The sequence below is a fragment of the Haliotis rubra genome, unplaced genomic scaffold (assembly GCF_003918875.1).
Source record: "Haliotis rubra isolate DU_JTF1 unplaced genomic scaffold, ASM391887v1 Scf428, whole genome shotgun sequence".
In the NCBI taxonomy this organism is placed as follows: Eukaryota; Metazoa; Mollusca; class Gastropoda; order Lepetellida; family Haliotidae; genus Haliotis; species Haliotis rubra.
The window spans coordinates 700,553-726,356 of record NW_025767111.1 but is presented as its reverse complement, the minus strand read 5'-3'; the positions used below and the strand labels follow the sequence as shown (position 1 = coordinate 726,356).

General features: G+C 42.0%; 1 protein-coding gene across 3 annotated transcripts in view; it reads right to left on the bottom strand.

The window, feature by feature from the left end:
• The window catches only part of LOC124288883 (DNA repair and recombination protein RAD54B-like), a 49,095-nt gene extending 27,573 nt beyond the window's left edge, over positions 1 to 21,522 (bottom strand). Inside the window, exons 1-10 of one of the 3 annotated variants that reach the window (XM_046725464.1) lie at positions 21,218 to 21,522; positions 20,755 to 20,882; positions 19,975 to 20,018; positions 19,314 to 19,582; positions 17,451 to 17,521; positions 17,058 to 17,079; positions 16,259 to 16,313; positions 15,851 to 15,938; positions 15,468 to 15,564; positions 13,322 to 13,377 (exon numbers count right to left, since the gene is read on the bottom strand). In XM_046725464.1, coding sequence (XP_046581420.1) covers positions 13,322 to 13,377; positions 15,468 to 15,564; positions 15,851 to 15,938; positions 16,259 to 16,313; positions 17,058 to 17,079; positions 17,451 to 17,521; positions 19,314 to 19,582; positions 19,975 to 20,018; positions 20,755 to 20,871 — 819 coding nt within the window. In that variant the 5' untranslated portion in view covers positions 20,872 to 20,882; positions 21,218 to 21,522. Of the gene's footprint in view, positions 1 to 13,321; positions 13,378 to 15,467; positions 15,565 to 15,850; positions 15,939 to 16,258; positions 16,314 to 17,057; positions 17,080 to 17,450; positions 17,531 to 19,313; positions 19,583 to 19,974; positions 20,019 to 20,754; positions 20,883 to 21,165 lie in introns of all 3 variants that reach the window. The other 2 variants (XM_046725463.1, XM_046725462.1) reach the window with 2 other exon arrangements.
• Between the last annotated feature and the right edge of the window lie 4,282 nt (positions 21,523 to 25,804).

The window sequence follows — 25,804 nt, the reverse complement described above, 5'->3', positions numbered from 1 at the left end:
GCTAAGGATGAAGCTAGGGCTCTAATTTCATGGGGGGGAGAATTTAAGATCAATTAAGTCTTGATTCTGATCCCTATAAGCAAAAGATATAGTCTTTCTGAGCCATGAAGATATGGTATTCTTGGATATCTCCGAGTCTACATTTGTTTTACATGAAACAAACAGTCTGCAACGATTTCGTCTAAACGTCGAAGTACACTGAATGTACCAGCGCAAGGCACGTATGGGACACAAAAGTCCAGTCCTATCCAATCTAGAGGTAGAGGTAGGAAGCTGAGGTATACGATATATCCTATGTTCCAAAGGACCACAAGCTGAAGTTTGATTCTTGGCAATGAACTCCGGCACAGTTCTAGCAGTTATCTGTTTATATCCTTCCGAAAAAGTGATGGATTTTAAGGCAATAGCATGTAATTCCGACTCTCTGGAAGCAGTTGCAAATGCCAAAAAGAAAAGCCGTCTTAAATGCCAGATACTTTAGAGAAGCATAGGCTCATAAGGAGATTTTTGAAGAGATTGAAGTACTAACGTTAAATCCCACTTAGGAAATATCGTTGGAGACGATATATCCTTAATCTGAAAAGATCTGATCATTTTGTGAAGCGATGTAGCCGAGCCCACAGATAAACCTTGACCATCCATGACTGAAGCAATAGCTGATCGATATCCCTCAATAGTATTATGCTTCAAATGTTTCTGTTCTCTTAGGAACAAGATAAACTTCGCTATCACTGGAATGGTGACAGGTACATCCATGATTCCACACTCTCGTCTCCACTGGATGAATCGTCGCCACTTAGTGTCGTACAAGGCAGCTGTGGAAGGTCTAACAGATTCTGAAATAGCTCTGGTAGCTTCAATCGTAAATCCCTGATTCCTGAGTGACCTTGAGATAGCTTCCATACGTGTAGCGCAAGTTGCATGCCATTCTTGTGAACTCTGTTGGACTTGGGTTGACTGATTAGATTGTGCCACAAAGGAATACGTAGAGGTTTGTCCACCAATAGTTGTAGTAGGGTGGGAAACCAAGGTCTGGCAGGCCACGCTTGTGCCACTAGATAAACTAGACAGTCGTGTTGTTGAATTTTTAACAGAACCTCTGGGATTAGTTTGAACGGAGGAAACGCATAGGCTATCATCCCCTCTCATGATATGGATAGGGTGTCGACTGCCCATGCCAATGGATCCGGTACTGGACTCACAAACATTGGTATCCGGGAATTCTTGGAAGTCGCAAATAAATCTATGTTTGGAATTTCCCACTTCTGTCCTATCAAATCGAATGCCTCTTCCTTGAGAGTCCAATCGGTCGAGATCACTCTGTCCTGTCGAGGTAATGAGTCCGCTAGGCTATTCTTCCGACCTGGAATGTGGCGCGCTCTGATTTGTAAATTGTATTATAAATTGTATATTTATATACTTATCCTATCTCACGGTATGCACCTCTCTCTTCTTCTACGACCATGTGTGGAAACGTGCTGTAGGCTAAGTTGAATCAAATCTTGCTGGCCTCTGACCCGCCCTGACCTCTGCCCTCACTCCGACATCAACACCTGTTAATCATCTCTGTAAGCGTGCTGCTCGCTCAGATGATCATGTGACTACCTGTGCCTGTCATTCTCGTCTTGGAGCTTCTAGTAATCTGTGATGTGGGGCAGGTCGGGTGGGTCCTATCGCGTGAGATAGGATAAGTATATAAATATACAATTTATAATAAAATTTACAAATTTTTAAATTTATCCTATCTCAATGTATGCACAATCCCACGGTTGGTAGGCGGGTCGCAGATTACCCCGTTCCTACCACCAGGAAAAACGCATAACCCAAGGAGGCCAGGAGAAAGCACCAACTCCCGATATGCAAACTCCAACTTGAGATGGGTTTCTTCATGTAACCCCTTAGCTTACACAGCACAAAAACTCTAGGGAGTGGGTGCTCCCGAATTAATGTGGTTTTCGGCCGCAACTTTTGACAAGCAAAAGGACGCAGTTTGGCAAGTAGGCCCCACCGCCCCACGATTTATCAGGTGACCCCAGTGAATTAAAGTCGAGGACCTTAATCTGGCCAGTCCCTGCTTCGAAACTACCCCCCACAGACACACACTGGAAGGCGGTGAAAGAGGGAATAGTTCGGATGCTCAACTAGTTTAACTTTCAGTACCAATCTCCCTAACGTACCAAAGGTGAGAAAGGACTCAGGAGCAGAAGACAAACGAAGATTGATTGATTAACCAGCCTAATTGGCGAAGAAGCCGTATCGCAAACTGCATGTGACGAAGGAGAAGAGCATAATCGTTCTGTGCCTGAATGCAGTCGTCGATGTAGGCTTCGAACACGATCCCCTTGCGGTGAAGGAAGCTCGTGATAGGCTTCGTTACCCGTGTGAATAGCCACGGGGCCGAAGAAATTCCAAACGGGAGGACACGCCACTGATAGTGGGTGCCCTCGAAGACAAACCGAAGGAACTTGCGATGAGCTGGGAAGATCGGGATGTGCAGGTAAGCATCCTGGAGGTCCAAACTGACCATGAAATCTCCTGTCTTGATAATGGTCTTGAGGAGTGCCACCGATACCATGCGAAAATGGGGCGGAGGCTGCAGAAACCTCTTGTTGAACACCTTCATGTTGAAGATTAAACTCAGCTTGTCCGAATCCTTCTTGGGGACCAGAAAGATTGGAGAATAGAACCCCAGGGCGGTAGGAACCGGATCCAGGGATTCGATCGCAAGTTTCTCGAGTAAGGTATTGATTGTGGATCGCAGAACAGCCGTCTGTCGAGCGGGATACGTTCTGCGCTCCGGAAGCAAAGTGAGGGGAGAATCCCCTATGAGTGGCAGCTGAAAACCCGTGGACAACAGGGAGAGGACGAAGGGGTCTCCCAAGATGGTCCAGTTGGGAGCATAAGACCCAAGCCGACCGCCTACTGGGGACGTCAGAATTGGCACGACTGGAGGTGGAAGAACCAAGGCGCCGTCTAATGTCTAAAGTCACTGTTTAGCTGGTTTTTGCGAAGTGGGTTGGTCGGACACGGAAGCTGATCGTGAAGTAGTGGACGCCCGACGTGGACGGTTGAGTCGTCCTCTGCCACCGGAGCCTCTCCCACGAAAGGAAGCAGCAGAACCCGCACGAAGATCAGGATTCACAGGAACTTAACGGGCTGGCCTTCGTTGGCGCAACGATTCCTCAACCTGCAAAACGCTGGAACTTCAACAATTCCACTGACACTTGTAAATGAGCGTCCTGGCCCACTCTGTTAGCAACATCTCTAACAGCTCCGTTAAACAAAGACCTGCCAGACCATGGCTGCCGAAAAAGATCAGTACGGAACCGATCCTCCCGAGAGCTGACTGAGTTTGGTTTTACGCCGCTTTTAGCAATATTCCAGCAACATCACGGCGGGTCCTCCCAAGAGGATAAGTTCAAAGGCCCCCTGCGACGTACAGCTGTGATGTACGAAAAGAAGTGATCTAACTGATCTAGAATGGTCTGGAATTGCTCTTGCAACAAGACCATAGCTGCCCGAATATACGCTTGTTGATGGGACGTGGCATGTGCAACCGACATAGCCACTGCTTCGGTAGTCGTCAACACCATGTTGAGTGGTATGACACCATCCAAATGTAACAGCTCATGATCCTCAACCAGGAACGGCGAGAAAACCTTCTGTTTAGTCCCTAGCAATGAAACATCATCATCCACCGGAAGGGAGACGATACGCGTAGAGAAACCATGAACATGAGCGGATGCTAAGTTGAAGCGGGGAGCCGCGAACCCATCCTTCACCTTCCTGAGGTTACCGAAGGCCTCGTCCAACGACGCTGCCAATTGAGTAATACACGGTCGAGGCGGGGAACGTGATAGACCCATAATCACCTGGCTTCATGTCAAAACTGGATAATAAATCCGCCGCTGTAATCGCAGACTATCAGCAATCCAGACAAGTAGTTGAGGCATGTCCACAGCATCGACGCTACCATTGGAAATCGCCGTACCATCTGACGAGGGAGACGGCGTTGTCGAACGATGAACCTCTTGTAAAGGAGGAGCTGGATAACTCGAAGGACGGGATGACTGATGAGCAGGAGGAGTTGGCACCTGCTGTCGTAACGCTGACGCTACCGCTAGTACCATAGCATCAAAGTCCAAAGGTTGAGCACTTGAAACCTCAGAGCCCGGATTCCAGGAAACTGGCAACATGGGTCTGGCCACCTGTCCCGATATAGGAGGAACCGAAGAAACAAAAGGCGGTACCAAGGTATGACGAGGTACTTCCCGCCGAGGAACCGAACCACCAGCTGGTTGAGGCACACTCCCATGCGCCAACGACGAAGTCGCAAGGTCCCGGCTATTAACAGCAAAGGTCGACGTAGAAGGACCAAGCGCCAAACCCGATACATGAGAGGTAAGCACCGAACTCGGACCAGTATATGTAAGCGGGGCAACATGAACCCCGTAAGGAAGCGCTGAACCGGGAACATTGTAAGTATGCATCACACTGGGAGCACCCTGAGGAAGCAACGACCCCCAGCCTGCATAAGGAAGTGCTGAATCAAAACCCCCCGAAGTAATCGCCGAACCCAAAACACCAGGAGGAAGCGCCAAACCGGGAACAACAGGAGGAAGCGCCGATTCGGGAACACCGAAAGGAAGCGCCGAACCAGGCATGCCGGTAGTAAGCATCGATCCGGGATCACCAGTAGGAAGCGTCGATCCGGGAAAAACGGAGGTAAGCGCCGATCTGGGAGCACCGGTAATAAGCGCCGTAAGCGCCGAACCGAAACCACCAGTTGTAAGCGCCGATCCGGGAACACCGGTAGGAAGCGCCGAACCGTGCACACCGGTAGTAAGCGCCGATCCGGGAACAGTGGGGGAAAGCGCCGAACCGGGAGTACTAGTAGGAAGCACCGAATTGGACACAAGCAGCGCTCTCACCGATATCTGGCCTAAAGGAAACGACGCTTGTGAGGCAAGAGGCGCACTCGAATAATGTGGTGGTCTAGAATCAAGTGACACATTCGACTGAACCACCGAATGAGAACCAGACGAAGTAACAACCACCGTAGACAGATGAGGTTGTGGAGAGGACGTAGTCAACACAACAACCCTAGGTGGAGACGAGTCTTCCAACGTGATGGGGTTACGGCCACGCGGTGGAAACAGTTGTCTTAAGTTCTCATTAAGGTAGGAATCAGACGCCTCTTCTAGGAAATCCTTAGTAGGAGATGGGGACCTCGAACGACGGACTGCCGTAGATTTACGACGCTCGGCCTTGGTACGTTTCGATGCCGATGGACCCTCAGATAGTTGACCGCGATAATGATCGGATAAACGTCTACCAGCCACCCGGTGATATGCCGAGAAATCATCATCGTTAAGATCCATACAGAAAGTACAGCGACGGGACCATTCACATTTGCCTAAACAGTCTACACACAAGACATGTGGGTCCGCCGCTGAAAAATTACTGTTGCATTGGTCACAATGCTTTCGTTTCTTAGAACTACTGCGATTAGACTTTCCCATAGTTGTAGAGAATCGCAAACAAACTTTCCATAGCCAAGCACACGTCCACCTGACGCAGCGACAAGAAAGAGAATGACAGGCACAGGTAGTCACATGATCATCTGAGCGAGTGGCACGCTTACAGAGATGATTGACAGGTGTTGATGTCGGAGTGGGGGGCAGAGGTCAGGGCGGGTCAGAGGCCAGCAAGATTTGATTCAACTTAGCCTACAGCACGTTTCCACACATGGTCGTAGAAGAAGAGAGAGGTGCATACCGTGAGATAGGATAAGTTTAAAAATTAAACAATTTATAGCGTCCACTGCTTGATACAGATCCTGAGTGATCCCGAGGAGCTGTTGAGATTTGGTACCTCCCTGTTTGTTGATGTATGCCACTACTGTAGAATTGTCCGACACTAACATGAGACTCTTCCCGTACAAGCGATTCCCCAAGCAACGAAACGCTTTCAACAGTGCTAACATCTCCCGACAGTTTATATGTAGATTCACCTCCGACAGATTCCACACACCTTGAATTTGCCAAATGTCCATGTGTGCACCCCAACCCATGTCAGATCCGGTAAACGAGGACGTAATGAAACTCCTGGCAACATTTTCACGTCCCCCATAATATCTCCCTTCAGATTATGTCTGGAAAGGCTATGAGCAGTTCCAAGTCCTCCATCCGAGACTGGTTGAGCCAGATCTGCGGGATTCTCAACCTTAGTCTTCCTCTTACAGTATAATCCTGGATTGAAGTGAGAGATCCTAGAAGGGACATCCATGAACGAACTGATGCAGTTGGCGTCTGTAACATATTGGTTATCTTGGTTGATATTTCCACCCAACGATCCTGAGGAGTATAAATACGGCCTGCTCTTGAGTCCAAGATTGCTCCCAGAAACTTGATTCTCGTAGAAGGGACCAGTTCTGACTTGGTAGGATGAACTATTAGACCCAGATGTGTAAACACGTGGATTATAAAGTTGGTTTGCTTCATGAGAACCGCTGTCACCACATTCCTTGCCAAGAAATCGTCCTGATAGCCGTGTATCGCAATCCTTCGTTGATGAAGAAAAGCCAGAATCGAGGAGATTATTTTTGTGAACAACCACAGCGCTAGAGATATCCCGAACGGCAGCACCCTGAACTGAAACCTGCGACCGTTCACCGCAAATCTTAGGCATTTGTGAGATCTTGGATGAATAGGGATATGAAGATACGCATCCATTAGATCTATACTTTTCCATCCTGAACTTTGGCTGTTTCCTCAAAAATAGCTTGTTCAACACTTTCAAGTCTATTATCATGCGCATTTCGTCCGAATCTTTCTTGGGGACTAGGAATACCGGTGAATAAAACCTGCATGTCTGATCCCCTGGAGGAAGTTCTATGATTGCCCGTTTCTCCAGTAGCTGATTTATTGCTAAGTTTGCTAAAAGCCACATTTGTAGAACGCGCTCTTGAATCCGAAGCCCGATCAAAGGCAGATCTCTGAAAGTTCTGATTACGACTTGATGAAGATGGAGCAGAACGAGACGCAACACTGGAACCTCTTCTAGATCTAGTGTCAGCCCTTCCTCTATTTTGGAATAAAAGAGCCGACACCAAACGTTGATTCAAGTTCCTCAACGTCAAGGCATCTCTAGCTTCAATAGCCTGTTGACATTGTCCATTAAAAGGTGTTATCCGATTCCAAGGGCTGGTGCAATAGAAAATCCCTTGAAACATCTGGTAAATTCCTCACTGAATCTAGCAGCTGTATCTGCTCAATAGCTCGTCCCAATATATTCACTTGAGTCGCCATCGCATTGGCTAAGGACTGATACACTACATCCAGAAAGGAATGCGCTAACGCACCTCTTGAGCATTCATGGAAATCAAAGTGTCTTTCCTAACTCCCGTATAATCTTGAAACACCGGTGGGAGCAAAGCATGAACTCACGCAGAAAACCAGTTTGAATAAGATAGGGTATCAATCGCCGAACGGGCTGCCATATCCAATTCCTTACAATTCTTGAAGGTACAGAGCCTCTAACATCCTGTAACTGTTTCAAGTCCTTGTCTAAACTTGGTTGATTGGCTGGGATAACACGATCATGAATGGAATTAATGGGTTTATGAGAAACCCTAGGCAAAGAACTCAAGTTCGTAGCCTTAGAGAGGCCTAAGTTGTTATTCTCCAACACTTTCTTAAGTGATGATGAATGTGGTAATGACAGCCTGGGCATCCGTTCCGGGGGAAGGCAACCTGATAATCCAAGTTCCACGGGAATATCTATCTCCTGTTCGTCCGACGGTGGTGGTAGAGTATTAGGATAAAGTCTGTGCAAAAGTTCCAGCTTCTCTTTAAATGACCAGCCCGGCTTAAAATCCTGTGCTGACATGTCCATAGGTTGTTCTGTCAACAAGCCTTCTTTCATGGAAAACTCCGGTTGTGAGAAAGGATACACCGATGAATCTTCCTGATCCGTCACATCAGACACTAACGGAATTAAGGGCGGATTGTCCATGTCAAAATAACCTTGTGGGTCCGTAGCCGTGTCCTCTGAACCGCCAGGCCCGTGCAAATCAGACTGCTGGGTTGATACACCTTTATCCATAGCAGCCGACCCAGTGGCCTGGCTTGAGCTGGGGCGGGAATCACGTGCCGTCTGAGCCGAGTCAGACCCGTAAAACCCTAGCCGCCCGGTCTCCCCGTGGGAGAAGGTAGCAGGCTGTATGCGACAGGGAGCAGCCACGGATGACAGGCTCCCAGGGACAAAAGACGCGGGGTGTGTGGCCTGAGCCACGGTCACCCCGGATCCAGACCCGGCTCGGACGACTCCATCCCCGTCACTTGAAGCCCTAGGCTTCTCCCCCTGAGGGGACAGGCCTCCTACGTAGGCCAGGGTTGGATAACCGGCTTTCCGAGTCATTGCACCCCTGGTTTCCATAAGAAGGGACTTGGGTTCCCGGCTCTTGCCATCGATCACGAAACCCCTACGGCTGTCTGCCGTCTTGCCGGGTAATACAGGATCTTCCAAATGTTTTGACAGGCAATCAAATTTTCCGTCATTCCTCATCTCCATATCCTGTACAGATTTTTCCATGGCCTCCTGGATATCGGATTTATATCCCGCCAAAAGTTCTGAGAACGCAGCTATATCCAATTGGGGAGAGGTTTTTTGTTTAGATCTAGAACGAGACTTCGGTTCAGATTTTATAGATAAAAGGGAACGAGACTTCGGTTCAGATTTTATAGATAAAAGGGGAGATCCCTGAACTATCTTCGACTTAGAGCATTCTGATGACGATGAATGTTTACGCTTCCTAAGTAAGGAACGAGATTTGTCCATCAACAACCAATCTTCTTCCGACATTTCCTGACACAGTAAGCATCGATCCGATATTGAGCAAGGTAAGCCTTAATAACAGGAAGCACACAGAGAGTGGGGATCAACATCCGCCATGAATTTCTGACATTGTAAACATTTGCTCTGCACCATACTTGTCAATCAAAAAAGGGCGGGAAACTTTCAGATCCTAAATACGTTTGAAATATATATAATATAACTGCAAAACAGCAATGCGATTGAATATTAAAGGGAATGCGATTTGTAACTGACCTATATATGAAGAAATGAAGACTTGATTTGAAATGAAAATTTCACTCGATTCTCTGCATGTCATGCGTGTGGACCATACAGAAAATTATGAAGGGTTCTAGGCGAACAATACAGTGACGTCAGGATCAAGGAAGATAACTCAGGGGTAGATTAGGTATACCACTAGGAATCGCTATGACTTAGTGTTAAAATTTCTTTTGATTTTCTGTATGTATTCTGTGAATCCACAGGAATAAGGCTACCATAATCCAGAGGGAATGTTTTCGTTATAATTCCTCCAATTCATGAACATTAGTATCCGAGATCGCTGCTTCCTCATGAATTGAATCGCATATCGATTCCGTTGGAGTAGATTGGCTGATACCGGTAGGTTGTATTTCCATTGAGCACTGTTGAGCCACAAAACTCTGGTCCAACAGTAGTGTAGGATACCCTGAGGGTTCGCGAATACTTGTGATGCAGTCGTATTACTCTGTTGATGAATGATGACGTTGAATAGTTGAAACCTTATTTGTATATGCGCCGGTAGAGACAAGGTCGATTGATTACTAATAGACTGGTTCAAGAACGCTTACGCGTTTTGTGTAGAGACAATAGTAGAACAAGTAGACTGAGGTGACACTCGTTGATTGTTCTCCTGATGTAGTAGACGAAGATCTATGTTGAGATGAATGTTTCCTTCTCGACGGTGAAGATTTTGATGATTGTTAGCTATAGTTTAGCATGAAATGCATGTGGACCCGTTTTTTTGTAAATATCTCTTCATCCAATGATCCAATCAATCTCAAACTGTGCAAGTGGATGTTTTGTCAGACAACCTAATCACATTGTAAATCACCGATTTTATGCATTTGTATTAAAGAATCTGTCTATGTAACTGTCAACAAAATAAACAGCAGAACGCAGACGGCTTGCAGAGGGAGGGAGCCAATGACCTGTAACAGCGGCAGTGTTGGGTCATAAAGGTCAACGTTCGTCAATGTAGGTCAGCTATGCACGTGACAGGTATGAAGATGTGTCACAGGTCGTGAATAGGGTAAGGTGGGTGCCAACTGTTAACCATCATACGGAGTTTGTTCCTCTGAGTTGTTCAACATTAACCACAAAAGCCATTAGTGAGAATTATTCTGTAGGTTAAAATCTTTAAAAATGTTAATGTCATATTTTGTTTATGCAGTACCTAAGTAGAAATGCATTTAAAGAACACAGAAAGTATATTTACACTAAATCATTAATCGGACCACCTATGGTTAGAACTCAACAACTGTTAAAGCCCCGTTCCCTCGGACACAAGCACACACAATCATGCACACTCATTGAAGAAAAGATAGAATGAAGACAAAAGTGTTAGGTTTTGATGTCGTTCACATTCCAAATTAAGCAATGCATTTCTAATAGCTTTAAGCATATAGATAGTTAATATTTTTATTTTCATGATAATTTTATGTGAAATGAGTGTTTCATGTTACACTATAAGTCATTGGAATTAGTCAGTGCTGTCATTGTTAAAAGAAGTTATATTTCTTTGAGCATATCTGGCTGGATACTATTATTATCTGTAAATATAATAACAGAATTAAACATCATCAAGTTCACTCCATTCTTCCACAGAGGAGTCATCAGTGTCCAGACGAATGACAACTGGATTAACTGTTCGCTCCTTCAAGCCATCTTTGAGTCAGTACTCTTTCTCCACCTTCTTGACATGTTCAACACATGCATGCCAGCGTGCAATGTCAATGTCACATATATCAGTGTTGACAATGTGCTTGACATCATTCAACTTGAATGATTGATTTTTCCGGGCCACTGTACTTTTAAGGTCTCCCCAGATAAGTTCGATGGGGTTGAGATCACAGTGGTACGGTGGTAATCTCAAGACCTTATGGCCGTGTTGGCGTAGCATGTTGTCAATGTTATATGTGGGTGGAGGTTTGTTAGGTTTAATCAAAGAGTACAACTGTGGTTTAGTGGCCTTAATTGAAAATTGTATATTGTTATTTGTTAGCCATTGCTGCATATCTGACTTCTTTGTATTGGAAGTTGGGCACCTATTGTTTGGATCTCGAACACTGTGATAGGGAGCATTGTCCATGACAACAAGACTTTTGTAAGGCAGAGCTGGCAACAATTGTTCCTCAACATACTGTGTGAAAACCATTGAGTTCATTTCTGTATGACCGAAATACCAGATCACACCCAGGTAGGAATCCACGGTGGGAACCAGCATGAAGAACGATTAAACGTTCACCTTTGCCTGTTGGTATTTTCCTACCATCACTGGGATCAGTGGGTAGCCACTGTCTGGCAGCAGTATGGTTTGCATTGACCCAGGTCTCATCCAGATATATAGGTTCGAACCCATCCTCTCTTGCCTGCTTAATTTCTCTCAGATAGTTACACCTTATTTTCACAATATCAGATCTCTCACACATTACAAGTTTCTGGTTTGCTACCTTCTTGTACTTGTATCCAAATTTGAGCAGTAGTTTGCTTAGCATAAACCTAGAAACATTAATGTCGTGATCCTCTGCAAGGATGTGTTTTAACTTTCTTGTGGACAGGTGTTCATTTCTAGCAAATTGGAGGCGAATGACATCTCTGATGACCCTGATGTCAAAAGAATCTAACTTTGGATGTCTACCTTTTTGTACAAGGTTTTGTTTATTGGTTGTTGGTTTATTTTTCACAATTTTTAGCACGATGTTCTTTTTCATGCCAAGAGCAAAAGTTGTACGTTTCATGTAATCGGACACCTTATAAATCGGTTTGCTACGTTTGCTCTCTTTTTAAAAAAAATTAAACACATTTCTAATCAAACGTTTAGCATCATCTGAATAAGCTTTCATGATGACAGCTAGAGGTAGTCAATGTGAATGATCCAAACGGTCTATCACTGTGCAGTGCACAGGTAACTATCATGAACTGCACATGCATTTACCTTTATGACCCAACACTGCCGCTGTTACAGGTCATTGGCTCCCTCCCTCTGCAAGCCGTCTGCGTTCTGCTGTTTATTTTGTTGACAGTTACATAGACAGATTCTTTAATACAAATGCATAAAATCGATGATTTACAATGTGATTAGGTTGTCTGACAAAACATCCACTTGCACAGTTTGAGATTGATTGGATCATTGGATGAAGAGATATTTACAAAAAAACGGGTCCACATGCATGTCATGCCAAACTATAGGGTTCACGAACCCTGCAGAGGTGAAAGTCGTCGTCTTCTGAGAAAATGTGCGGTTTGAGAACCTGTGGTGACCTATCTAATGCTGTCATGGCATTCTCGAAAGATGTAGCTACATTCGTGGACTTCGTTGATCTAGATGAATGCTGTGATGTCGTAGATTTCGACGTTGATGTCTTCTTAAACGATATAAACGATCTCTTTTCTTAATTAACCTCTGCTGCTCAGTCTCTTCCCGAAGATGGGTTTCCCCTTAGGGGGAGGCTGTGTAGCTGTCTCTGTAAGAGCGACTGAGACGGGAGAAACCCCAGAAGGAATCTCCAAAGATTGCTCCAACAACTCACACTCTGATGCTTGAGAGGCACCCCTATCAGCAGCTACCCTGCTATCACACTTCCTTTTCTCCATTTCCTTGCGTAAATGCTAATGAATATTTATTAAACTGAAGTGGTGATAAATGTGCACAATATTTACAACATGAGACTAAAGAGCAAGAATGAATGATACAGGAAGAACACACAGGGCATCAGCTGCTGAAAACTGTAGCCTGCATTATTGACACGCTACAGAGTAAGCACAACAATTAGTTCAATTTTGCATAAATTCTTACATCGTGAAGGTAATATATAGAACCTAAATACAATTCACGGCCTTAATCTGGATAAAGAGGCCGAAATATAAAGGATATAATCCGCAAAAGGGACCCATACTGACCGCCAAACCATCTGCTTGGGCGATGAAGGAGAGAGTAATAAGAGCTGGGCTCAAGTCACATGGGACAGCTTTGGTCGGAAAAGGGAGGCAACTCGTTGGGTGAGTGATTTTACGATTCTTCAGGGAACAACAGGATTCAAGTTTCCACGTAACCGTCAAAAGGAGAAGGGAGATAAGCAATAAAGCATGAGTCAGGATAAGGAAAGATAAGTTATATTAATCAAACAAATCTAAGATATTTCACTTCACAAATCTCTAGTTCAATAATGTTAGTAGACTCTGACAGACTCAGATGTAACACTACCTTGGAGGCTACATCATGTTTGTTCTTGTTTGGATCCATGAATGGTTTCTTTATACCTGAAATGACAAATGCCAAAAATCAAGGCAACATAGTAAATATCCTGATCATGAAACAGCCACACAGAGATGGAGTGGTATCAGCAGATTTTACAAGACTTCTGTCAGGATTGATGAACCCGCATGCAAACAATAATAACATCTGACTGAAGGTAATAGCTTCTACTTATGTGTTTAGTCTGTCTGTGTTATTATCGGTAACTTGTGGGTTGTTACCTGGGTTCTATTTACCTGAGTGTTATCTATCAGTACCTGTTTCATTGTGTTTTGTTACTCTGTGTTCTATTTACCTTTGTGTTGTTACTCTGGGTTCTATTTACCTGTGTGTTGTTACTCTGTGTTCTATTTACCTGTGTGTTGTTACTCTGGGTTCTTTTTACCTGTGTGTTGTTACTCTGGGTTGTATTTACTTGTGTGTTGTTACTCTGTGTTCTATTTACCTGTGTGTTGTTACTCTGGGTTCTATTTACCTGTGTGTTGTTACTCTGGGTTCTATTTACCTGTGTGTTGTTATTCTGGGTTCTATTTACCTGTGTGTTGTTACTCTGTGTTCTATTTACCTGTGTGTTGTTACTCTGGGTTCTATTTACCTGTGTGTTGTTACTCTGAATTGTATTTACCTGTGTGTTGTTACTCTGGGTTCTATGGCACAATGTGTGAAGCCCATTTCTGGTGTCCCCCACAATTGATGTTGCTGGAATATTGCTAAAAAGCGGCGTAAAACCAAACTCAGTCAGTCAGTCAGTCTGGGTTCTATTTACCTGTGTGTTGTTACTCTGGGTTCTATTTACCTGTGTGTTGTTACTCTGGGTTCTATTTACCTGTGTGTTGTTACTCTGGGTTCTATTTACCTGTGTGTTGTTACTCGGGTTCTATTTACCTGTGTGTTGTTACTCTGGGTTCTATTTACCTGAGGGGCGGTGGGGTAGCCTAGTGGTTAAAGCGTTGTCTCGTCACGCCGAAGACCCGGGTTCGAATCCCCACATGGGTAAAATGTGTGAAGCCCATTTCTGGTGTCCCCCGCCGTGATGTTGCTGGAATATTGCTAAAAGCGGCGTAAAACCAAACTCAGTCAGTCAGTCAGTCTATTTACCTGAGTGTTGTTACTCTGAATTGTATTTACCTGAGTGTTGTTACTCTGGGTTCTATTTACCTGTGTGTTGTTACTCTGGGTTCTTTTTACCTGTGTGTTGTTACTCTGGGTTGTATTTACTTGTGTGTTGTTACTCTGTGTTCTATTTACCTGTGTGTTGTTACTCTGGGTTCTATTTACCTGTGTGTTGTTACTCTGGGTTCTATTTACCTGTGTGTTGTTATTCTGGGTTCTATTTACCTGTGTGTTGTTACTCTGTGTTCTATTTACCTGTGTGTTGTTACTCTGGGTTCTATTTACCTGTGTGTTGTTACTCTGAATTGTATTTACCTGTGTGTTGTTACTCTGGGTTCTATGGCACAATGTGTGAAGCCCATTTCTGGTGTCCCCAGCCGTGATGTTGCTGGAATATTGCTAAAAGCGGCGTAAAAACCAAACTCAGTCAGTCAGTCAGTCTGGGTTCTATTTACCTGTGTGTTGTTACTCTGGGTTCTATTTACCTGTGTGTTGTTACTCTGGGTTCTATTTACCTGTGTGTTGTTACTCTGGGTTCTATTTACCTGTGTGTTGTTACTCGGGTTCTATTTACCTGTGTGTTGTTACTCTGGGTTCTATTTACCTGAGGGGCGGTGGGGTAGCCTAGTGGTTAAAGCGTTGGCTCGTCACGCCGAAGACCCGGGTTCGAATCCCCACATGGGTAAAATGTGTGAAGCCCATTTCTGGTGTCCCCCGCCGTGATGTTGCTGGAATATTGCTAAAAGCGGCGTAAAACCAAACTCAGTCAGTCAGTCAGTCTATTTACCTGAGTGTTGTTACTCTGAATTGTATTTACCTGAGTGTTGTTACTCTGGGTTCTATTTACCTGTGTGTTGTTACTCTGGGTTCTATTTACCTGTGTGTTGTTACTCTGGGTTCTATTTACCTGTGTGTTGTTATTCTGGGTTCTATTTACCTGAGTGTTGTTACTCTGTGTTGTAATAATCTGTGTTGTATTCACCTGTGTTGTGTTGAACAGCAACAAGTGGGGCAGGACCTGCAGAGCTGGTAAAACACTTCCCTGACGTGAACTGCTCCTCTGTCAGTACTGACATGACCTGTGTAAGGAACAAACACACCTGTACAACCACACCTTGTGTCATACTCTGTCTACCCTCTGTCAGCACTGACATGACCTGTGTAAGGAACAAACACACCTGTACAACCACACCTTGTGTCATGCTCTGTCTACCCTCGCGTCTCAAACAAACTCATTCATCAACACTGTCAACACATTCTTCAAATATACTGATACTATTGTTTCACTGTTTTTTCAAGAAGGGCACAGATGAAACAAGTGTAAGAAGACAAATCTTTAAACAACTTAATCTTTACACAACTGACTTGTATTTCCTTGCCACCAACACAAAGGGTTTCATCTTCTTTCAGGGACGCCAGCTCACCGGCCTTGTAACCACTGCCTCGACCAATCCTGAATAAAAACATTTGTATTTCATTCTCCAAACTAGCATCGACTGTTGTCATCATAATAAACATGTCATTTCTTTTCTCTGTCCGCTCCGATATCTTACACATAAGATGGATGAAAACCCTACTTTGTGGCTTGTTGACAGAGTTAACCTCTTTGGTCATGTTGACAAGGGGTCAGACCTTGGAACAGAATGCTTGTATACACCATACAGAATACACCATATACACTAATACTCAAGGTCAACATATAATAAAATGCTGTAATACTCTTTGGTATATTTTATGCAGTAACATATAAAAGTTGTAATCAAGGCCACTCACTCTTTGCTCTCCATGTCATACAGAGTGACACTTCTGCCTTGAGTCACCAGCACAGCTGCACAAAAAAAACACAAGTGTATTTAATGTACCATTTAGGGGTGGGTATTGCAAAGAATGTTCATATTGTGATATACTGCGATGCGAAAGCACATATTGCAATATGTATTGCAATATATTGCAAGAAGTTTTTTTATACAAAAAACCACTTATAATCGAGTTAATGCTTGATTTATAAAGCAAAAGCACAACAATATCACTATGCTTGATTAGGTTTTAATAAAAAACTTTTAATCGTGACAAAATGAAAATGTAAAAAATGTTTGGCACACATGAAACAAGGAAAGGAACAATTTAAAAAAACGGAAATATCCGAAGATTTCTGAGTGTTACAAAGTTTTCCGAATGCATGTCAAAATACCAGTTTTCGATCAGCATATCGCAATACGTATCATGTCTGAACCGGTAAATACGGGTAAACCAGTTATATTGCGCAGCCCTAGTACCATTGTTTATGCAATTACTACAGATGGGTTGGAAAGGTTTCAAACAGTTGTACAATTTAGATTTGATTTTTTTTATACATTTACAAGAAAATTTACTCCAGAATGAATACAGAATTATTAGCCTGAAGTTCCAGCCAATACAGTTTTGGAAATTTAAGCATGAGAGACTCTGAGTTCTTGTTTGGTCATGTAGAAGATTTAGATTTCTGGGGATCCCTTTGTTCAAATCCTAGACCTCAAGAGCCCCCTAATGTTGGACACTGTAAGAGTATTTCTAGCACTCTAAAATTACTCACCATCTCCTTCCCACTTCTTGTGCTGAAGCAAATATGAGATTCAAATTGAAAAAAAACCTATTTGTCCAGAAACATGTGCATACATGTTAACAATATTAGACATGTTAGTTTAAAAACGCGTAATTGTCTAAAGTGCACTCCTCAGTATTCCATGTTGTTAGTAAAATATTGTTATATCCATCTGTATACATTTTTAATTTCACTGCCTACAATGCCATTGAAGATGAATGTATCTATGAGATACTGGTATTCAGAAAAAAACAAAACCTATCATGATCACTTAGTAAAGACTATGATGTCATGCACACCATCAGCATGATAACGGATATATGACAGACTGTCTACTTCTAGACTATCAGAGGATTAATATATTAGTATAAACCAGGCAGCTACCTTCTTCTTGGACCGTTTACACCAAACAACACTGAGGTAGTTCTTCTGCGATGTTGCTTCTGACTTTGTTGCTGAGGTGCCTGAAGCAGTTGAAAGTAACTGATCAACTTTTGCTAAAATGTTTTAACAATTAGAAATCAGAATTGCTTTTTGATCATAAGCTACATATCGGTATCCTCCTATTATGCAGACACGTAGTTCACAGATGCCTTAAAACAACAACATTTACGGTTCAATGAACACATCAGATACTACCTATTACCTACACATTATAATGCAATAGTCCAAATCAAAGCAAAAGAAAAAATACTAAGCTATATTATTTACTTTGAATGATCCTGGAAAGACATTAATTTTGATTGCTGCAATATAAAAACAGTTGATTTTCATAAACATTTGGGTTGAACCTTCTCGTCTAACAAGAGTTGGCATCCAGGGGATAGATGTTTGATTGAACAAGGCACAAGCCAATAGTTTAGAAAGACTCCAACTTGAACCAGCTTGCAGAGTTACTGTTCTTCCAAGATATGCATCTTCCAGTTTGTTGTATTACGAAATGGGATGGGATTTACTTTACTTTGTTGCATCATTTAAATCTTATATACATGTGAAAGACAAATGTGCACCTAAATATTATTCATATGGAATAAGGAAGTTAAATGTTTTGCACACAGGATTAAGATATATGACGAGTACACTTAATTATGATTTATTTAGAATAATGTAAAAAATGACACATCATGTCAATGTGGCCATGGATATGAGAATGTTTTTCTTCTTCGAATGTCCATTATGTAACTTTTATGATAAAATTGATATTTTATACTTATCCTGACTCATGCTATATTGCTCATCTCCCTTCTCCTTTTGACGGTTACGTGGAAACTTGAATCCTGTTGTTCCCAAGAACAGTCAAATTCTCACTCACCTGTGTAGAGCCCAACTTTCCCACCAAAAGCGTCCCACGTGACCTCAGCCATGCTCACTTCACTCTCTCCTGAATACGCCCACACTAGGGCCTGCAGTGAAACCCATAGTGCTGAGAGGGGATGGTTGGGAGGGCTCTTCAGATCATGAGTCAGGATAAGTATAAAATATCAATCATAAAAATTACATATTTTTCCTTATCCTCACTTATGCTATATTGCTTACCGAATCAGATGGAATAGGCGGCGTGTCAGCCACCTAACGGAATGTGATGTAACTGAATTTCTTTTAGCCTTTGACGCTCAAGAGAGTTCACATGTCTCAAGACCAGGCTGATAGTTTATCGTCTATGAGTGGCCACAGTTTACAGCACCAATATTTTTGTGGCACGTGTCTGCATATCAAGGATTAAATCTCCATGTATAAATCAAATAATGCCATCACATCACAACCATTTTCTTGAAGGGTCAGCAAAACAATATTGTTTTAACTTACATGTACAACCACAGGGTTAAGACTGAATAAAGCTTCAATATCATAGCTGAACTGGGAAACACAACTCAACATAAATTGACATTTCTTGTGAAGTATTCATGAAATCATACATAATACATTGTGCTTGATCTTATATGTATAAGATTATATACTTCTACCATTTGGAAGCAGTGGGGTAGCCTAGTGGTTAAAGCATTGGCTCGTCACACCGAAGACCCAGGTTCGATTCCCCACATGGGTACAATGTGTGAAGCCCTTTTTTAGGTGTCCCCTGTCGTGGTATTACTGGAATACTGCTAAAAGCGGTGTTAAACTCAACTCACTCACTCACTCACTCTACCCTTTATTTGTTCATCTTTTCCCTCCCTTTTTTGGTAACATCTACTGTTTTAAAATAACAAAACTTGTTCATGCACATCACAAATAACTGGGCATATTTACTTGTTTCTGCGTGAGTTTTCCCAGCATTTTGAATGTGTGGAGTATTCCTCTCAGCCACTCTACCCAAAGGAGACCGGAACTTGCTGACTCCCAAAAGAGGTGATGAGAATTTGGCCTTTATGGCTGATGAGGCTTGTGTCTTCTCGGTCTGTGTAGCGACAACAATGTCTTGCTGAAGAGGTGGTGCAACATTGCTTCCACCTGAGACACATGATGAATGCACAGGCTCCTCAGCCTGAACGTCTCTGTCATCTGAAGGGGTGGATGAACTGTAAGATGGAAAATGACTTTCACTCTCAAAATATATCATATTTCTAACTTACGAATTCTAAGTGATTTATCAACTTCAAACTGGGCAAAATAGTTTTGTTTAACTGACTATGAAAATAACCATTCAACAAGTAACTATTGCTCTAACATGTAAATAGTGACTCATTCACACAAAAATACCTGTATATCACACAACATATTAGGACATGAAATGTCTGAAAATGAATTGTAAACTTTCTATCATATCAGTCTTTCCCCATGACCTTGCAAATATGTCTGGACTGCTTCTTCACATTACAAAAGTGTATTGTTACAGCTCTACTGTAAGCACATTTTCGAACACCCTACGAGATGTACAAATGAAAATGTATCCATGATAGTATTAACTTACGCATCTGATGTACACACAAGGTCAGACAGGACAGTTCTCTTTGGCTGCAAAAATAGAACACTCAGCATTATGCTGCATATGGCAACTGTGCTGACAAACCAGGGATTCTAAGCCACAGACAGAAGTACTTCCTGGATGCTACATGATTAACACTTAATTAAACTGTGGACTGAGACCACTGACCCACCTCATCCTTACATCAAAGCATTTTCACGGAAATCAGTAAGTGATCATATTGAACAGGGCTTGACCAGTTATATTTTTGTTTAACAGATCAAGCTGCCATTTTCAACCATTTACATCCAAAAATATTTAAATTTCTGATTCTGAGACATAATTAACTGTTTATCTGAAATGTTACAGTTACTGTAACATATTAATATTGCTCTCAGTTAAAGGAGAGCATTTTTCAGGATACAAATAACACCCCACCTACTCCCAATTTGCCATGCTTTTTTTCCTGTTTGAAAAATGTATTTCAATATTATATTCATGCTTCAGCCATGCCTGGCTTCAGATATGTTCAGAATATATATCTGTAAAAAACTAATATAATTTGTCTGGCTGTGATAAATTGTTCTTGGTTTTGTGATGCTGAAAAAGAAAATTCAAACATCACTCATTTTTGATAATCTTCTGTCATATGCATGGCATTATGATAAAAAGACTGGCATCAGTTTCACCACTTCACCAGTTCCATGAAAATGACATCAAATTTGCATTATAACTCCAACACTTACTATAAGTATCTGCAAGTGTGCATGCAGAATTAGAATTTACCTCTGGCACCACAACTTGGTTGTCATGCAAACTGGGAGAAATTGGGTTCTTGTACGGTACAGAGAACTTTGTCCTTTTCGCTGGGTTCAGCTGGCTGGGGGCGGCAGACCTTCTCATATCTCCATCCTCTGAAACAATAGAGTCCTCGGTCGTTAAGAGTTCCGCCCGTAACCTCCGCTTACTATGATTATTTCAAGGGGTCAGGGTTTAGGTTTAGGGTTTAGATTCAGCATTATGTTAGGTTTAGGGTTAGGGTTAGGATAGACTTTCTATAAAAAACATCTATATAAACGGGGGTTACGGGCGGAAATCTTTCCCTAACGTAAAATGAGATGAGATCAAAACACGATAACATGACCTCAGCGATACGTTGTCGCTATTAATATTATGAAATTATGTATAGTGGGTCACCTAGAAAACCCTATTTTTCAGACACTGGGCCTACAATTCGATGTTTGTTTACTTTGATCTTGATCCAGGTGGTCACATTCAACACTCAACAACAGTTGCCGTGTGAGATTCGGGTGTCAATGGTACATATGATAAGCTGTAGTGTCGTACGACAGATCCTTGCTTTTGTGCTCCGCGCCGTTTTGCTAGATTTATCGGGAGTTATCTACCCACTGCAGACGACGCATCTTGCATCAACTGGTAAACCGACCATTGATTATTCATTTGCTGTTGCCTATACATATAGGCAATTTCAATAGACGCACTCTATACTCTGTATTGTGAATACAAAATTCTACAGAACCATTTTTTACTTAGAATCAAACACAACTACAAAATAAAAATGCGTAAATTAAGAGTAGCGTCCCCTGATAACTCTCCGAAAATAAAGTTAGAATTAATCTGGTTAAACTGGTATTCGCTGACTTAAGCGTATATACAGGCACCTAGCTTTTAGTTTAATGTATATACTTCTTAATCCATTTCCGAAGTATCAAAACTAAACACAAAAGTCACTTTCTAAATACTTCTATTGGCTTCTGTTAGCTTCAGTATGATGTATACCGATTGATGAAATTGTGCTATAAACATATGTTACTGCTATGCCATATATTACCGGAAAGTTTAATCGGTTTAACTGTAAACTATATCTATGGTAACACCACCAGAGCTACATATAACGTTTTGGGTCATTGAGTTATGTACTCGCTTGTGTTCATCTCAATAGGGTATCCTAACGTTCCTTTGAGTAACTAAATAAATTGCACTCACCTCACTCAAACTCAATTTGGTATTTTGCCGTTGTCCATTCATTTTACAAAATATAATAAAGTTTAAATGTTAGTGTTTGTTATTTATATTTGATCTGTAATATGAGAAACGATAAGAAAGTTTGCAAGTTGTCAAGTTCATGTCCTGAAATAGAACCTCTCAATATCCTTCAGCTATTTACGGACATGTTTCAGGGGAGGATACAGCTTTTTGAGAAAGCGGGTGCACACTATTGAGAAAGGGGAGGGGGTGGGTGGGGGGTGCACACTTCATTTAACAAGAGTTTCAATGGTCATTTAATAAACTTTCAGGACAAAAGGGGGTGGGTGCGCTCCCCTTCCCCGGCCCCCTCACCTGGATCCGCCTACGTGTTTATGTCAATTTAGAATTTAAACATACACCATTTGATTTATTAGTTATTTGAAGGGCACATAGAAGTGATTAACGTGAGTCATAGCATAACATCTTTGACTCTTTTCATTAGTGTCAATGCATTCAAACTTAAAGAGGATCTTTATTTGTTACGGTCTGACGCTTGACACTATTGGTAACGTGTATAGAATAATTCCTCGGTTTAGTATGTTTTCCTGCTCCGTTGTTATAACCATTAATTCCCTTTTGGAATGGACTGTTTCCAGACTTTTCCATGTACGACATTACATTCTATACATGTTTAATACACATATATATTCTTTTATTTCAACAATGGCAGGAAGAAGACAGGCGACATATCCATGACAGGGTTGATCAAGGTGGTGACGTCCAGTGACAGGAGGTTGCTGTGGATGTTGCTGTAGTTCGATGGTCAGACTTTACATCAAGACACAGCCATTGTTTTCTATACCCAAAATGCAGGTGCCATGGTACACCCATGTGTGACAAACTGCAGATATTTCAGACAGTCATCCGCAGAATGACTTGCACGCCCTGTGCTACAGAATGTTATGGTACTGGGTGCTGTCTGTATATTGCGCTCAGTATTTCACTATCATCAAGGCTCCAATCTATAATCTCTTCTGCTTCCCATTTTCCTCATCACATGACAGAATATCTGTTATCTCTAGATAAAAATTCCTGACAACTGACATTACGTTAAAGGCCAGAGTTCAGGATGTTCCCAGTGATGTCTGTTGATACGAGTAGTTTGGAAACCGATAAAAAATCCTCCTGGAACACTCTTTATTTTGAGAGAAAGCTGGAAGTAAGTCAAGCGCAACATGATCGCAGATTTGGTGTCCTCACTGAACTACATCCCATAAGAACTACAGATTAAAACAACACATATTATGGTCCAGTGCACAGATTAACTATACATGCTGTCACCTGCGTCTGCTTAATGGATTTGCCCAACAGAAAACAAAAAAATATTATTTGTTTGCCACTCATTTACATGCATCTTTCACGCCCACATTACAGAATTACAGATAATATAGATATAGATGTATAGATAGTTCATCTATAGATAGGCTTATATATTTAGTGTATATACTGGATTGCAGTCTTCTGTTTCCTCTGCAGCCTGTTTCACCTGTTGTGTAGTTTGCGATCGTTACAGGACCTTATCCCCGACTATAACTCTGGTTCGGATGGTCGGTTTGGTTGTAGTTTAACGCCGCACTCAGCAGTATTCCAGCTATATGGCGGCGGTCTGTAAATAATCGGGTCTGGACCAGACAATTCAGTAATCAACATCAAATCTCTTTATTCCATTACTGAAGAGGCCACAGGCCTATAGTACAAAATATAAAAACAATAATGGCATACAATCACAATGTTTGCAAACGTTATTTTCTTTGTTCAAAAGCATGGTGGATATACATACCAAGTTGACGAATATAAGTTGTATTATTAGAGTTCATTATCAAATTAAATTTAAACATGGTAGGATGTGAATAGTAATATTGTGGTAGATATTTTGTCCTTAAATCAGCATAGTAAGGACATACCAGCAAAAAGTGGAATTCATCTTCAATTACATTTAGTGCACAAAATTTGCACAATCAGTTTTCTCTTGGAATATTATAATATCTGCCCTTCTCGATCATAAGATCATGTGAAGAGCATCTAAATCTGGATAATGAAACGTGGAATTTTCTAAGATTAATATCGTGTAGGTATTGCTCTGTATGGAAAAAAGATTTCTACTAACGTGGTTGTTTGGATTGTTGCTCATGCTCCCGCCCACTTGCTTGGAACGTACATAGCTTGACTCGGCTTTAAACAACATTTAATGACTTAATTTGTATGATTTACATAACCCTGTTTGCATATTGAATTCGGCCATAATAATAATCATTTGTTAATGAAAGGTAAATGATTCTAGTTTATGCCAACTTCGGGGCCTTCAAATCCCCAGTTGAATATGATGTGAGATATTAGTGTAAGAAAACATAACGATATGATAGTGAGAACCAGGCTGATTGGGTGCGAGTCAGCCCAAGTTTGGTACGGGTCGACCAAAAAAGGTATGAATGCTCCAATTTGATGAAAAGTTTAGATTGGAGTTTGTATCTCACTGAAGAGTACGAATCTCCGTGGGTATGGACCGTCCAGTATAAGCCTGTGACGCCTCTCTCAGTAGAGACAGTGTTCGGTGTTGTGGAGCCCCGGAACACTGGTCAATTAGACTATTGCTTTGTCTATGAATACATATAATTTTGACAGAAACAAATGATTGCTGGTCGGGAGAGATATCTGTGAAATCATCTCTGAATTTAAATGACTGACGTTATTGGTGGTGGACACCCGCTTTTGATAGGTACACGTAATTTTTTGGGACAAACATCCGTATTGTTAAGGTATAGAGGTGGCCGGGTTGTCCCCTTACAACGAAATGTTACGTGTCATGCGAATCAGTTCATTGTACCGTACAGGCTACGTAGAAGCTGGTAGCACAGTATTGTTGATAATGTATGGTAACAATAATTCAGTAATTACTGCGTACAACACGCCTGGTCAAGTGTACATGCTGGAGATGAGGCGGGTGCTACCAGCATGATGAATACACACATCCACCTCTGACAGCGTCCTCTACATGTCTTTTGACCTACACATCACGGCCCCAAATAACCGCCTACGAATTTTGCTTTTAATCCAGAAACCTCATGATCAAGTGCAAGCGTCCACTTACAGTCACACGCATTATTCAATATTTTGTCATCAAAACGTATATTACCAACATACCAACAAATGCTTGAAAACGCAGTTGACTGAGGAACCGTTCATAATGTATCATAATTTATGGCGCGCGCGTGTGTGTGTGCGCGCGCGTGCGTGCGCGTGTGTGTGCCTGTGTGTGTGTGAGGGGCACCCATTGTTCTGGGGAAGAACGTGGGTCATCAATTATTTTTGTACACATGTACTGGTTGGGGTGGGATAGGGGGTGGCAGCAATTTTGTACATGACATGCAGGAGGGTCACTTACTTTTTACATATTGTACATGCTTCCCCATACAAATTCATCATAAATCCCACCCACACCCACACCACACCACACACACACACCGCCATAAATTATTCAAACGGTTCCTTACGGACATCCTCAGGAGGATTTTGTCTTGATAAATCATTAATGGAATTTTACTGGCCAAAACTTCACACCGTCATATAAGTGCTTCTATAAATAGTAACATTGAGTGAATGGATTGTCATGTTTCGTAAAAATTTCCACCTGTATCCCATTAAATTAATGTATATCTTCGGACTGAGCTGTCCCCTGGCTGCTTAGTTTTGACTGTAACAGGGATTCAGAAATAAAATTTAAATTATAATAAAATATATAAATAAATAAATAAAATAAAAATGTTACAATGATTTTAAGATCTACTTT